General features: G+C 44.3%; 1 protein-coding gene across 1 annotated transcript; it reads right to left on the bottom strand.

Moving 5' to 3' along the window:
- Window positions 1-14,836: 14,836 nt before the first annotated feature.
- On the bottom strand, window positions 14,837-16,300 carry LOC306987922 (secretory phospholipase A2 receptor-like; the record flags this gene model as incomplete). Its single annotated transcript, XM_079592567.1, has 1 exon — window positions 14,837-16,300. One exon carries the CDS (start codon window positions 16,298-16,300, stop codon window positions 15,551-15,553), a length of 750 nt encoding a protein of 249 aa, XP_079448693.1. The 3' UTR covers window positions 14,837-15,550.
- Between the last annotated feature and the right edge of the window lie 382 nt (window positions 16,301-16,682).

Raw genomic sequence — 16,682 nt, 5'->3', positions numbered from 1 at the left:
AGTAACTGAGAACTGAGTCTCGTAACTGCATGTATTTGACACTGAATTGGATGTGGCTTGGAGTGTGTGGATCACGATCATAAAGATCACCGAGTGGATTGTATTGATTCCTTACCGATCTCTTATTTCTCCCTCCATTAAAAATGGTGATGCAAACATCCTAAAATATCCTCAGCAGTATTGATGATCACGGCCCCCTCGCAAAGAAACCCAAGGGTGAGTGCTGGCTCTAAATTGCACTTTGTGAAGTGAGTTTTCAGTGCCTAAGATTGACGTCTCCCCCACATTATATGCTTGAAGTGGAATTGCTGTGTGTGTGGAAGATACATTCCCTTTTGCCGTGCACTCTCCCTGTGTTATGCTGGTCTACTGTCAATAGTGAGAGTTCTGCGACATTGATCCGTTCTAACTGTTTGGATGTTGAAGAATTATCATCTGGGATTTGAATTAACCCCTCTGTTTGCGCTAATAGGAGAGGAGATGCCCTGTTGCAATGTTCACTGTCTGTCCCATTAGAAGCCCCGTGCAGCCCGTCGACTTCGAGTCTGTTGTATCCTCGTAGCCCACCTGTGTTGGGAGAAGTGACTGTCCCTCTGTCCCGAATGTGAGGTTGGCACGCTCTGTCTGAAATACCTACTCTGTCTGTGTCAGTAGAAAGCCCCGTTCGGCCTGTTTGACTTTGAGTCTGCTGCATCCTTATAGTCACCTGTGCTGGGAGAAGCGGCTGTCCCCCTGTCACGAATGTGAGGCTGGCGCACTCTTTCCGGGATATCCACCCTGTCGGTTTCAGAAGAAGCCCCGTTCAGCTGTTGACATTGAGTCCGTTACCATTTTGGAACCCCCTTGCTCTGGAGCAGTGTCCGCCCCCGCTGCGAGCAAGCGTGGGAACAGTGTGCTGTGTTGGAACCGCCATTCAGTGTGTACCCCTATCTAGTTACTCACCGGCTTGCCGTGTACTTGCTGAAGGCCCTGCTCTGGTGTTGCGAAGAAAGTGGACGAGCCGACCACTCCTTACCCAAGGAAGACTCCCCTAGCCACCCCAACATCAGACTGGGTACCCGCCGTATACGTACCTGACTATATCCATCTGCCCCAAAGCCCACACCTGTGAAAGAAGGAAGGAAGGTTGGGATTACCTACTTACCAGAGGAGACTTACCGGACCGCTCGTTCGCCGATCGCACCCCGACCTGTGAAAGACCTACTTGACCACCTACCTGTTCGCCGGTCACCTGCTGCAGGGTCTGTACTGGGGAAGAGGGCGGAAGAGTCCCCCCAGTCACTGCACCGTTCACCCTCGATCCCTGAGGGCAACAAGGGAGAAGATTTTAGATTAGGATTTCCAATTTGCTTTTACTTCAAAATAAAACTTGAAGACTCTTCCCTCTGACACGCTCCTCGAGGTGGTCCTGGTTCAGGGGTGGGTGCAGTCTAGCTTGGCCCACCCGACCTGTGACAACTTAAACTCCTCCACTTGAGGCAGGAACTTTCCACCAACCTGAAGTGGGCAAGCCACCCTTTTCCGACTGAGGACCATGGCCTCCGATTTGGAGGTGCTGATTCTCATCCCAGCCGCTTCACACTCGGCTGCAAACCGTCCCAGTGCATGCTGAAGTTCCTGGTCTGAAGGGGTCAACACAACAACATCATCCGCAAAGAGCAGAGACGAAATCAAATTTTTTATTTTGTTACAAAAAATATTCTGAAGAAAGACAAATGTAAATGAGGCAGAAAGCCAAAATATTAGGCTACATGTGATGGATGTATATTTACTGAGTAATTTACAGTTTTGTAAAATGGGTTAAAATGACAATTTTCACCTGAGATTAGGAGTCAGATTAGCCTGACTTCGTCATACTTATATTCTAGGCAGAATGTGAGTCTGACACTGCTCCATAGGGCTTTGATTATGAGGCGTGTCTTAACCGAACCAGGAAAAAAAATAAACTCTGCACTCAATTGGATAGACCTACAACCAATCAGAGCAACGCATAGTTGTCAACAGAGCTCAACTGCACGCACACTGGAAGAAGTAAATTAATGAGTGTAAACGATCTTTGCCGTGTTGTAAAAATAATTTATGAATTCGCTGAGTATTTACAAGCACGAATAACATTTTTGAGGGAAATACAAAAGGTGTATGTATATACAAACAAGTTCCCTTTCGAGGGAACTCGCGATGCGTCAATGACGCTTTGGGAACGCTTCTGCGTGATTGCGTCTGAAGCACTTATGTCAACTAGTCCAATGGCGAGAGTGGGTGTCACGGGCGGGTGACGTGACGACCAGGAAAGGATAAAGGACATCCGGTTTAGAACCGCGCTAGCCTCAGCAAAGCGCTCTGTGTCATACTGTCTGTCTTATTTATTGTTGTGTGTCTCAAGCATAGATATTATGGCGAACAAACAACCTTAGGTCGTGTGTTCCTTCCTGCCCTCTGTCTCTACGGGTGGGGATACACACGATGTATGTGTTGTTTGTTTGGAACGGAGCATGTTCTGTCAGCGCTCGAGGGTGCTGACGAGCATTGCGTGTTACTATCGTACTCGCTCCGTTCCCGCTTGTCACTCTTTGAGGAGGGTGTTCAGGCTCGCGTTCCTCGCAGTATCGGCCCCGTGTTGCCGAGGCAGCACGGAGGTTGGTATTGCGGGGTTCGCAAATGGATCTCGCGGAGGGGTTAGAGACGGGCGCCGCCTTTTCTCTGCCTTTACCCGGGGGATCCAGCGCTCTCTCTCTGGGATCAAAAAGCCCGCGCCGCGGCTTCTTCCGCCCTGGTTAGAGAGCCCGGTGTTTTAGCAGTCTATCTCTGAGGAGGTAAAGGTGCTGAGCATCGATGCATGTTCACAAGCACAATATATATATGGACAGGAGTATGGGGAGCAAACAGCTTTGGATCGCGTGTTCCTCCCTGCACTCGCTTCATTACGAGTGGGGACACACGTGAGTCATGTGTTGTTTGTTTGGGAGTGGAGAATGCACGGTCAGCTCTAGTAAAAGGGGACTGACAGTGTTCATTCATAAATTTCCGACGTGTAACATTTGCACTATCGAGAATTTAGCTCTGCTCCCGATGGCTTTCTTCTCGAGGGAAGAAAGTCATAAAGATTATTTGGCTCGGATCTCGCGTTTGCTGAGGCATCGCGTAGATTACGAGTCTGCAATAATAATAGTGAACTGGACTGGCTACGTTCATTCATGAACATTACCGACCTGTGTTCACTATCGGGAGTTTCCCCATGCTACTGTTTATTTAAAAGACTGCAATACGAATCCAGTGGACCTTATGCAAATGCAATGCATTGATTAAAGAGATACAGTGTATTGCAAGCTATGAATTTATGATTCTTTTATTGTATGTTGAAACTATTTTTATATATAAGCTATATATAAATATATATATATTCAGCCTTTCATCCAGACTATATTATCTTGTCTGGTTGATTTTTTCTGTTTGATTCTGAGGAATTAAATAAGTGGGCTGTATTTAAATATATATTCAGCCTTTCATCCAGACTATATTATCTTGTCTGGTTGATTTTGTGCTGTTTGATTCTGAGGAATTAAATAAGTGGGCTGCATTTAAATTTGCTTATCTGACTTTCATTAGTTAGATTCATGCATAAGTTCAGCATTTCATTCAGATCGTGTAACTTGTCTGGTTGATCTTTTACATTTAATTATGAGGAATTATATGGTAAAATTATGTGCTGAGCATCGAGTTAAGGGAATTTAATATTCTCAATCTCCTGTGTGCAATGAGTTGGAGTTTATAACTTCGTAAATGGGGCTGCTGGGCGGAGCAGCACTAGCCATTAACAAACTCCTTGTACAGGCAGAGTGCCATTTCCTGTGCTCCCCCTCAGAGATGGATCTGAGGACCGTTTTCTGTGAAAAAGGCTTCGCCCCTAGGTCCTGATGCCACTGGTGTCAGACCTCTGAGGGCAACCCCGACCGGGGTGAAGCGGTGTACACCTCAGTATACGGTGCCCGCCCCACCTCGGTGCCCTCAGGAGGTCGTTCTGCCAACCCCGCCACCCTTGGTGCCTCGGGGCGCAGCGGTCTCCAGCGAGCACATGGCTCAGTGTTACAACGGGGTGCTACTCGCGTTAGTACATCCATAGCAGGCTCTGGTAATGGAGCAAGAAGTAGAGTCTCTATTAGCGTATGGAGCTATAGAGGAGGTGTACTCGCCCGACAGAGAATCGGGGTTTTACAGCCGCTACTTTATTGTTCCGAAAAAGGATGGGGGGTTGCGTCCCTTTTTAGATCTTCGTCTGTTGTATCGTGCAGTCATGAAACTCAAGTTCAAGATGCTCACACAAACAGATCGTGACTCAAATCAGATCCGAGGACTGGTCACGATAGATTTAAAAGGCGCTTCCTTCCATCCTTCCTCAACAAAGGAAGTTCCTGTGGTTTTCTTTTGGGGGCAAAGAATACCATTATCGGGTGCTTCCATTCGGTCTAGCTATCACCTCGCATGTTCACGAAGTGCGTAGATGCAGCTCTGGCCCCGCCAGGCTACGCATTCTGAACTACATCGATGACTGGCTGATTCTGGCGGAATCAGAGCAGTTAGCGGTTCGGCATCGAGATGTCGTCCTCGCTCAGATGAAGAAATTGGGGTTGAGACTCAATGCCAAGAAGAGTGTGCTTTCTCCATTACAGATAACCACTTTCCTTGGTGTGGTATGGGAATCAGTCACGATGCGAGCCACACTATCGCCCGTTCGTGTAGCTGCTATCCTCACAGCCACAAAAGAGTTGAAGCTAGGTCAGTCACGCACTGTGAAACAGTTCGAGAAACTGTTGGGCCTCATGGCAGCAGCGTCCAATGTGATACCCTTTGGCCTGCTGTACATGAGACCTTTGCAGTGGTGGCTCAGAACCAGAGGGTTCTCCCCGAGGGGAAACCCACTTCGTACGATCAAGATCACGCGGCGGTGTCTCCGCGCCTTGGTTATATGGAGGAAATACTGGTTCTTTTCCCAGGTTCCGGTGTTGGGAGCTCTTTGCCATCGAGTTGCTATCTCGACAGATGCTTCCCTCACCGGCTGGGGAGCGGTAATGGGATGCCGCTCATCCCAGAGCCTGTGGAGGAGTCATCATCTTTTTTGGCACATAAATTGCCTGGAGATGATGGCAGTCTTCAATGCGTTGAGACTTTCCTCCCAGACCTGAGGGACCATCATGTGCTTGTCCGTACAGACAACACATCGGTGGTCTCTTACATAAATATGTAGGAGCAGACATCCTGTTGAGGCAGGGGCTGAGGCCCGGGGAATGGAGGCTCCACACTGAGGTGGTGGAGCACATTTGGGGGGTTTATGACCAGGCACAAGTGGATCTCTTCGCGTCTCAGGATACGACGCATGGTCCACTTTGGTTTTCCCTCACACACCCAGCTCCCTTGGGGCTGGACGTTGTGGTATGGACATTTGGCCTCTGAGGGGGCCCAACTCATTGACTTCTCTCAACTGAGGTTGTGGAGACCATACTTCACTCCAGAGCTCCCTCCACGAGGAAACTTTATGTATTAAGTGATGGGTATTCACTTCATTTTACGGGTCTTGGACAGTGGGGCCCAGTTTATTGCCCGATTGGTACAGTTACTGCTGGAGTTACTGCTGGTTCGTTTTGCCGCAGGGTTATCCCCTTCCACACTGAAGGTGTACGTGGCGGCTTTAGTGCCTACCATGTCCCTTTTGGTGGTATTTCCCTGAGGGGGGGGGGGGGGGGGGGGGACCTTTGGTTGTTTCCTCCGTGGTGCTTTTAGACCAGGACAGGAGTATGGCGGCTTATAAGCCTTATTATATATGTAGATATCCCTGTAGGATGTGGTATGCGGCAGGCTGGTCCTCTCCGCTCACATTCGTAAGGTTTTGCTACTTCGACCTGGGCGCTTCCCCAGGTTTTCAAATGCTCTTGTCTTAGTTGTGCAGTATTCACACAGACAGGTTCTGTTTCGTATGGCGTGTTTGGTATTCTCGTTCCCAAAGCGTCATTGACGCATCGCGAGTTCCCTCGAAAGGGAACGTCTCAGGTTACGACTGTAACCCTAGTTCCCTGAGAAGGGAACGAGAGGATGCGTCACTTTGTCATACTTCCTACATCCCTGTGATCGTTTTGCTTCAGCCCTTTCGAAGCTAGCGCGGTTTTAAACCGGATGTCCTTTATCCTTTCCTGGTCGTCACGTCACCCGCCCGTGACGCCCACTCTCGCCATTGGACTAGTTGACATAAGTGCTTCAGACGCAATCACGCAGAAGCGTTCCCAAAGCGTCATTGACGCATCGTCTCGTTCCCTTCTCAGGAAACTAGGGTTACAGTCGTAACTTGAGACGTTCTCCGTTTAGGATTAGATCTCGACAATAAAGCAAATAAATCTTCTTGCATTTGTCGTGTCTCAACTTTATAACATAGTTGCAACGCGACTTGACTGATTTTAAAAAATGGAAAGACGACGAAAGAGAGCAGGCTGAAGAAGCGTGTTTATCTGAGGCTTCAGAGAAAAGAGATCGTGAGCGCATCCCTTCCATTGGTTTTCATTGCGTCCCATCTCCTTAGCGACCATCTTGAAACTTTTGCCGAATCCCGTAGGAAGGACGGCAAACACATCGTTCCGATGGACAAATGCCTTGATTGCGGTTCTCTGTTCGTCTTTTTAAATTAATGCGCTGTCGATTTCTTTTATTACAGACGCGATAGCGGAATCTAAACATCTCAATTCTCCATCTGCAGTCATATTTGTTGAAAATATATGGTTCAATCCTATAGATATAATGTGGCTCCATGTTCAAATTGTTGAATTGTACCCATTTTCAATATATAGCTACACCAGGATATTACTGTATCATCAACCTATATCAGGGCCGTGCAAAGACCTTTTGAGGGGCATGTGTTGAAACTTAAAAAGCCCCCCCCCCCCTGTTTTCAATTCAATTCAATTCAATTCAAATTTATTTGTATAGCGCTTTTCACAATAAATATTGTTTCAAAGCAGCTTTACAGAAAATGCATTTCAGAAATGTACATACAAAAATACAGTTAGTTAATCATGTATAAATTTAGGGCATAACATATCGCCGGCGTTGGGTCGTCTCTTCACAGGCGTTGGGTCGTCTCTTCACAGGCGTTTTCCTGTTGTAAAATACATTAGGCCAAAATCTCATTTTATAAAAGATGAAATGCTACTGTATGCAATTGTCACGGGGTGACAAATAATCCCCGGAACTATTCCCACCAGAGAAGTGTTCCCGCCGGGGCACTTTTCGTGTAACACTGTCCCCGGGCTTGTGTGTGTGTCTGTCGTCATGACAACTAAACGGCAGATTGGCAACAGGTGTGGGGACTTCACTCTGAGTGTCTGATTGAGGTGGCGCCAGTGTTTGGAGAGGATAAAACACAAGGGGAAGAGAAGGCTGGGTGTTCTCTCTCCGTGTTGTGTTGTTGTTTCTTTGTCTTCCCCCGTCGATCTGGTGTGGTTCTCTCCCGTTGGGAAACGTTTGTAGAGTGTTGCAGCTGAAGGATCATCGTGGAAGAAGAGGAGTGTTGCTTGTGGGATCCGAGGGCAGTTTTTGAAGAGTGGAATTTGTCGCCTGGACTGGAAAAGAGTGAGATGAGTGATTGACAAATTGAATCTCATAAACGCATGTTTTCTACATTAAATTGGACACTGGTTTGGAGTGCTCGGATCACGTTGTACACCTCGCACTGAGTGAAATATACTGATTCCTTGTCGATCTCTTGCCTCCTCCTTGGCCATTGGAAACAGCGAAGTGAAGCCCGCTTGTAGCGGTGAGGAAATTATTCAGAACATCTGTCCCAACTCTGACGATCATCGGCTCTTCAGATCGAGACCTCTGGGTGAGTGTTGGCCTTATTTTGCACTTGAAGAGTGGATTTGTAGTGCTGGAATTGACGTTTCCCATCACGTTGCATGTTTGGAGTTGGACTGTCGTGTGTGTGTGGAAGATTTATCTTTTATCGCCGTGCACTCCCCATGTGTCATGCTGGTCTACCGTTCATCATAAGAGCCTAGTAAGATCGATTGTAGTCACCTGTTGGATGTCAGAAGGAAAAGCCCCCGTGTGCACATTACACGTGAGAACTGTTTACCTCTGCTTGAAGTTTTTTATGCTGTCTGTCCCAGTGAAAGCCCCGCTCAGCTTGTGACTCTGTCTCCTGTCACCTATGTGAGAGCTGTTCACCTCTATTTGAAGTGTTGATTCCATCTGTTCCAGTGAAATCCCTGCTCAGCTTGTGACTCTGTCTCCTGTCACCTATGTGAGAGCTGTTCACCTCTATTTGAAGTGTTGATTCCGTCTGTTCCAGTGAAAGCCCTGCTCAGCTTGTGACTCTGTCTCCTGCCACCCATGTGAGAGCTGTTCACCTCTATTTGAAGTGTTGATTCCGTCTGTTCTAGTGGAAGCCCCGCTCAGTTTGCGACTTGAGACTGTTGCAGCCCTGAAACCCACCTGTATGAAGTATCTGTCCCCTGCAACCCATGTGAGAGCTGTTCACCTCTATTTGAAGTGTTGATTCCGTCTGTTCCAGTGAAAGCCCCGCTCAGTTTGCGACTTGAGACTGTTGCAGCCCTGAAACCCACCTGTATGGTATGAAGTATCTGTCCCCTGCAACCCATGTGAGAGCTGTTCACCTCTATTTGAAGTGTTGATTCTGTCTGTGCCAGCTGTGGCCCGGAGGCCCCTTGTGTGGTGTTCGTCACTTACCACTGTGAGTCTGGTACGTGTTTCAGGAGGAAGTGAGCCCTGATCCACCTACTCACCTGTAATAACCACTATTTGTCACTTACCACTGGGAGTTGGCACCAGCGCCAGAAGGAAGTGAGCCTGACCATCTACTCACCGGTGATACCCACCTGTTCAGTACTTACCACTGTGAGTTTGGCACCAGCGCCAGAAGGAAGTGAGCCCTGACCCATCTACTCACCTGTGATACCCACCTGTTCAGTACTTACCACTGTGAGTTTGGCACCAGCGCCAGAGGGAAGTGAGCCCTGACCCATCTACTCACCTGTGATCCCCACCTGTTCAGTACTTACCACTGTGAGTTTGGCACCAGCGCCAGAAGGAAGTGAGCCTGACCCGCCCACTCACCTGTGATACCCACCTGTTTGTCACTTACCACTGGGAGTTGGCACCAGCGCCAGAAGGAAGTGAGCCTGACCATCTACTCACCTGTGATCCCCACCTGTTCAGTACTTACCACTGTGAGTTTGGCACCAGCGCCAGAGAGAAGTGAGCCCTGACCCATCTACTCACCTGTGATACCCACCTGTTCAGTACTTACCACTGTGAGTTTGGCACCAGCGCCAGAGGGAAGTGAGCCCTGACCCATCTACTCACCTGTGATCCCCACCTGTTCAGTACTTACCACTGTGAGTTTGGCACCAGCGCCAGAAGGAAGTGAGCCTGACCCGCCCACTCACCTGTGATACCCACCTGTTTGTCACTTACCACTGGGAGTTGGCACCAGCGCCAGAAGGAAGTGAGCCTGACCATCTACTCACCTGTGATCCCCACCTGTTCAGTACTTACCACTGTGAGTTTGGCACCAGCGCCAGAGAGAAGTGAGCCCTGACCCATCTACTCACCTGTGATACCCACCTGTTCAGTACTTACCACTGTGAGTTTGGCACCAGCGCCAGAGGGAAGTGAGCCCTGACCCATCTACTCACCTGTGATCCCCACCTGTTCAGTACTTACCACTGTGAGTTTGGCACCAGCGCCAGAGGGAAGTGAGCCCTGACCCATCTACTCACCTGTGATCCCCACCTGTTCAGTACCTACCACTGTGAGTTTGGCACCAGCGCCAGAAGGAAGTGAGCCTGACCCGCCCACTCACCTGTGATACCCACCTGTTTGTCACTTACCACTGGGAGTTGGCACCCGCGCCAGAAGGAAGTGAGCCTGACCCGCCCACTCGCCTGTGATACCCACCGGTCCATCACTTACCACGGTGTCGCCTTGGATTCCTGGGAAGAGGAAGGAAGAGGATTTTAGATTAGGATTTTCAAATTACTTTAATATATTAAATAAAGCTTGTCATTCTTTTTATTCCTGTCTCCTGCCTCCTCCTTTGACACGCTCCTCAGGGTGATCCTGGTCCAGGGGTGGGTGCAGTCTGGCTTGGCCCACCTCGACCTGTGACACAATGTTATCACAAATCTCAAATTTGTTTCAAATGAGAGACCAATAAAAAAGCTGCAAGGCATTGGCCAATCAGAAGGCCACACCCTTCAAGAATTTGTGTAACAAATATTTAAAGAAATCATGCATCATTGCAAATATGCTGAGAGAAAAGAAAACATGTGATCCATCCAAGCAAAATTAAGAGTATAACAACCAAATAGTGTCCATGTTTGTGAACCCGACAAAACTAATTTGCGATGTATGATTTTGATTCACTACAAACAACAGATTCATAAGTCTATCTAAAAAAATTATAATAAACTGGTAAATCCAACAGCTGTAAACCTGTAACTCCAGTCAACCTGTACATACAATTTAAAACACATTTACAAAAAAATATAATTATATAATTTATTATAAATAAATAAAATATATGGAGGTAAATCCAACAGCTGATTGTTACTGAATTAGCAAGGTTATATGTTATTAAAATCTGTTTTGTGCCTTTAACATACAAAATAACACAGAGGGAAGAGAAAGTCACATGATGAATCACAGTTCATCACAAGTATTTTTTCCACAAGCTGAGGTAAATACTCATATAAAGACGCTCACATTTTATGAAATTTCAGTGTTAATTATTTGTATTTTCAAAAACTGTTCATTACTGTAAAATTACATGAATGTAATGTTATCTATTACTGTTATCCATGTAAAATACAGGTTTTTACTGTGGAATTGTTGTCTTTTGCAGTTAAATTACAATAAATTCTTACATATAAATTCTTAAGGATGGAAGACTGAGAGTAAATATAACAGTCAAAACATTAAGAAGCTTACAGACTATCCTTAATAAAAGTGTAATGTAATTGAAGAGAATGCACAAGGTTTCCTCGGCAGCACAAGATCGCCTGTCATGATTTGCATGCATTTTAATAAATAAATAAAAAGCTTTAATGAGGCATGTCACTGGAGCTTTACTGTGGTCTCGCTTCACTTTGGTTGATTTACACATTTAACTCAGTTAATTTACAGGTTGAATTTATTTAAAAATAAAATGATGTAAAATTCAATTTTCACCATACGCAGGAATTTTACCCCTGTTATACACAAGTAACAGTCATGCACAACATAAATCGTATAAAAATACAAAATTTATTTATACAATTTAAAAACTATACCTCATTACACATACTCCAGAGAGTGAACTGTAAAAATACTGTTTCAATTCAAAGCTAGGAGGATTATCATAGTCTAGCGCCCCTGGTTATGAATAAGAAAGGAGGCTAACACAAATCACACCAATATAGTCACATGTAACAACACACAGCTCATGTGAGATTTACACAGCAAGAGTAGATCGTAAATTTAGAGAATATACGGTACAGTTGTGAACACTTCAAATCAAACCCACATCAGGACATCACTAGATTAGTTAGATCAGAGGTAGCAGCCTTAAAAATAATTCAATCCATACTGAATTGTTAAAACAGGTAGATTACAGTCTAGGCGAGCAGCCACTCTCACTAATCTAAGAAAATACTAAACCAGAGACAAATAGCTCTTATTAAAGTTTCTTAGAACACAGTCAATGCAAATCCACTCACGACCCCGCCCACTCGGTACTCTCATTCATCAGGGGAGCGTATAAACAGAAACGGAACGCTGAAGGCGAGATAGTGTCCGTCTGTAGTTGCACACACGTACGACCCGACTTCAGGCAACCCTCGAGACGTTCCCAATGCCCAACGGGGAAAACCGGAACCATAGACTCGAACTGCGAGAAAGGGGAGGGCAATCAGTTCAAAACAGACAACCACACGTGAATGCCCACTCGTGCATAGGTGATAGAAATTCCCACTTCCCTTAATATGGACGATAGAATGCGTTGATATCTCTTAAACTTCTCGGCGCCAGGAGTAGATCACGATCGTGGTCACTACGTGGAATCCTATCCAATAAAATCGGCTCAGAGGCGATCGGGCGCGGTCTCGTCACAAAACCTTTCTCTGCCCCAAACGACAGCATATTGAGTCTCTTATGCGGTGGATCTGCCAATCGCATTGCTGGCTCTCGCTCATCAGTAATATTGGATACACCTGCGGAGAGAAACACATGTACACCCCACCCTCACAGGTTATCAAACAGTTAGTGTCCTTCACCCGTTACAATGACAGATGGCTTCTGAAGTTTATGAGATGATACCTTTATACTTGTTTGCATGCTTGTTTTGACCGTATATTAACATTAAGGGACAGATGTAGGCCTACTAAACTAAAACGGCCTACTACTAAAATGTCTGAAAGGGAAGCTCAAATGCATATGCAATGCACTGCGTGTCTTTAGTAAACCCTCATTCCTCACAGTAGTTTTTTGAACGTCAAAGGTTTGTTAGTAAATATGGCCAGAAATATATCATGCTTGGTCAAATTGGCCGACAATACCACAAACAATAAGCCCAAGTTAAAATATAACAAGCTTTCTCTCATTTCCTCTGTTGTAAGTTCGGGGAACAGAGAATGTGGCGTAAGAGAATATGATCAACCATTTTGTTTGATGCTTAATGTTTGCAGATGTGATGCTACATGCAGTTCTTCTTTTGCACTGATCTCAGGCCACAAAGTGTAGCCTGCAAGAGTACAAACCTCAGTAAGCCTCATTTATGTGGTCAGACATTTCACAAACTGTTCACATGCACTTGTAGTGGGCTATAAAATATATTTCCTTAATACCCAATCATTTTTAAAAATGCATTTATGTACCAGGGGTGTGTTCATGACAGCTGGTAAAATGTATAATAAAAAAACTAAATGGATCTCATAATGAATGAATGTATTGGATATAAATCCGGTGTTACACCCCTACTCTTTTTCGAAGGACATCCTGGGATTTTTAATGACCACAGAGAGTCATTAAAGGGGCTGAGGGGCACGTCTTGTTATTTGCGCCATATTGGCCCAACCGGACAGGTACTGATGCTCCTCGTGACAGCCCCTCCCTGGCGGATTCCTCTGAGGAAGGACCTGCTTTCTCAGATACCCGGGTCCGGACCTCTAGAACCTCCACGTGTGGTCTCTGGACGGGACGCGGAGGGCTTAAGTGATCTATCTCTTCTGCCAAGAGGGTGAACCCTGTTTGGAGTTCCTCCAGCACCCTCGGCAGACCGACACTGCGGAGGTGTCCGACGCTAGGTCTAGCACTCGTGTGTATACCCAGAAGGTCAGCCCCTGTGCTAGACTAGCTGCCCATGTGTTGTGATTACCCTACGGGAAGTGGTCCCTGTAGAGTCCCTTTCTATTTAGAATAGGCACGCTTTCCCAGTGTTATCCTATAGTCTCGCTGTATGGGTAAGAAGGAGCAGCAGTGATCGACTCTCTCTGTGTTCAATTCCTGTCCTTTCTCCGTCCCAGCATGCTTGGGGGATTAGGCGACTGACGCAGGGCACTGAAAGTGTCAGCAATTGTGGCGTTTTGGTAGGGATCCCAATTCGTCAGTCACCTGACGTAACGTTGAACGCGACTGACTAATAGGTAACGTCTGGATTACTAATGTAACCCCCGTTCCCTGAAGGAGGGAACGGAGACATCATCTCGGCTCCTCAGCGCAAAACTTAAATGAGTGAGTGCTGCACGCTTCCTTATATACCTGCTTCACAGGGTGTGGTTCGCGATGCTAGTCTCACTTTAGACAATCTCCATTGTCTTGTTTTGTTTTGATTCGACTCGTAGACAAGATCCCAATTCATCAGTCACACGATGTCAGACTCAGTCACCTAAGTAACCCAGACGTTTCCTCATGCAGTCCAAAAACATTTATGTAGGTCAAAAATTAACAACAACAAAAAAGTAAGGCACTGGCCAATCATTTGTGTAACAAATATTTAAAGAAATCATGTACTTAAAAAAACAAACAAATTTGCTGCAAAAGAAAAACAGAGCATCCATCTATGCAAAAACTCCAAATTGTACATGACTAAGAGATCTTGGCACAGGCCCACTTTAAAATTGGCAAGCAATTGAGTTAAGCATTCACAGTGATACTGTGATTATAATACAATTTAATCCATAATATAATCACTGTAAATTTAAATTAAAGCTATACTGTATCTATGTGACAGTTCACGTATCATCACCCTCAATTCATTTTAAAGCTGTATGACTGAAGAAGATATCTTGAAAAATGTCTTTGTTTTTTTATTCCACACAGTGAAAGTCAGTGGGGTCCATTGTTGTTTTTGGACCCCAGTGACTTTCAATGTGTGGACAAAAAAAAGTTTAAACATTCTTCAAAATATATTCTTCTAAAGAAAGGTCTGGGAACAACATGAGGGTAAGTTAATGATGACAGCATTTTCATTTTTTGGTGACACATGAATTAAGAGAATATTGATGTTTATATAATATTTATTATATCTGACTGATTGTCTGTGATACCATATTTGATTCATTTTATGGTTTACCTTCAAACAAAGTCTATATGTTTTTTGTGTGTGCATCTGCTACTAATACTGTGCTTATTCTGATGTCTCAATTTTCAATATAGTTTAATACATCAATTTTTGTCATTGAGCAAAGAGATATTAATGATTCTGAACAGTTGTCTGTACATTTGTGTAGTTTGCTAAATATATAGAGTGGAATGACTTCTAAATCACAAAATAAATAGAAAGCAAATGAGATGAGTAATATGCAGTCTTTATTTATTTTTAAACCCTATTGTTTAAAACTTTATTAAAACATTTCATCTAAACAATACCAAAGCTATTCACACAAATATTCGAGTTCAGGTGAACATACAGAAATGATCTTGTGTTAGTACACCTTTTCAAATAGTTATTTTCAAAACGTTTGAAAGATAATCTTAAATAAAATCTGACACCCATTTCAAGTGCTCATAAAACCAGGACAAGTATCATAGTTTCTTACAAATGTTACACATACATTAAAACCAGTACATTTGCTGATGTAGAAATCAAATTAAACCATTGTTATACTGGCTGACTAACAAAAGGTACCTTCACTATTAAGCTCATGATTATAAAACAATAATTATCCTATCTATGCAAAGCCTATTTTATGCTAAATAAAACATCAAATACAAAGCCTATTGTAAAACTAAACTATTTATGTTTTATCAACCAAAACATTTGAGCTAACCAATTGTTAAAAATGTTAATATATATGTTGACTCCATATGCTAATTTGTAAGATTTAAAACTGTTAACTGTATATGCATGTACATAAATATATTTTGTAAAGCAAAATCTAAAGATTTATTAGAAAATCTGTTTTCAAATCAGTGATACGAAATGGAAGATTGAGTTCATACAGTATATAACAAGCTGCATGGGAAAGTTTACATATACAGTATCAGAAGAGAATACATATTTTAAGTGCATTTATGGCTTCTTAAAGCAGAGAAAATTATGTCTTTCCTCACAGTCTCTGGGTTTCCAAACCTTCTCTTTTCTATCCAGAGCTCCACAGCGCAGATCTCTGGCAGGACACTGGAGCTCCCCCTCCACAGACCAGGCTTTATATTGAAGATCATCACCACTGACCCAAAACCAATGACCAGCCATAAAGCGCAGGCCAGTCCACACATAAGCTGTCTGGGATGTTATGGTGTTATTTATCGCCTCTGCCATAATCGTCTCAGAACTTAGACTCGCCAGGTCAGTGTAGTGCTGTCTGCAGTGGTCCAGGGCTTCATCCCACGTCTTGTTCTTATAGACCAAAATTGGGCCAACGATCTCCATACAGTAAAATGTCAGCGTCTCAGAGCACGGAATATTGTGCAGTTTAGAAGTGGATTGTTTTAGCCCGCCACACTCTGAAGTAATACCCTTCGGTTGTCCATTATCCCAGTTGTCAATTGCTTCCACTTCACCTCCAGACCAGATCCATTCTCCTGGGTTGTTAGGGCTTATGTATAGTCCAATCCAGTTATATTCAAATGTGGAATCTGTATACCTAGAGAACATTTGTGCCTCTTCTTTATTAACAGTGGACAGGTCATCATAGTACGTTCTGCAGTACGTTTGTGCATCTTTCCAGGTCATTTTTTTGCTCACAAAAAAGTGTGTTCTGAGACTGAAATTCAGTCTAAAGAGACTCAAAACTAAGAACACTGTGACTGCAGCCTTCATTTCTATACAGAGGATCTACACTATAATGCCTTTGCGTGTGCTCAGCGATAATGTTACCACAAATCTCACATTTGTTTCAAATGACAGACCAATAAATAAAGCTGTTAAGTACTGGCCAATCAGAAGGCCACACCCTTCAAGAATTTGTGTAACAAATATTTAAAGAAATCATGCATCATTGCAAATATGCTGAGAGAAAAGAAAACATGTGATCCATCCAAGCAAAATAAAGAGTATAACAACCAAATAGTGTCCATGATTTTATATATAGAAGAATCAATAATAATAAAAATAATATTTAATATTTTCTAGGGGTGGGTATCATATAGGGAATTTAATAGCTCAGATTTTGGTGTATTGATGGTTCCATTTATTTTATAAT

The sequence above is a fragment of the Phoxinus phoxinus genome (genome assembly GCF_949152265.1).
Source record: "Phoxinus phoxinus genome assembly, chromosome: 2".
Lineage (NCBI taxonomy): Eukaryota > Metazoa > Chordata > Actinopteri > Cypriniformes > Leuciscidae > Phoxinus > Phoxinus phoxinus.
Note: the sequence above shows the minus strand (reverse complement) of the source record. Positions and strands in the feature narration are given on the sequence as shown.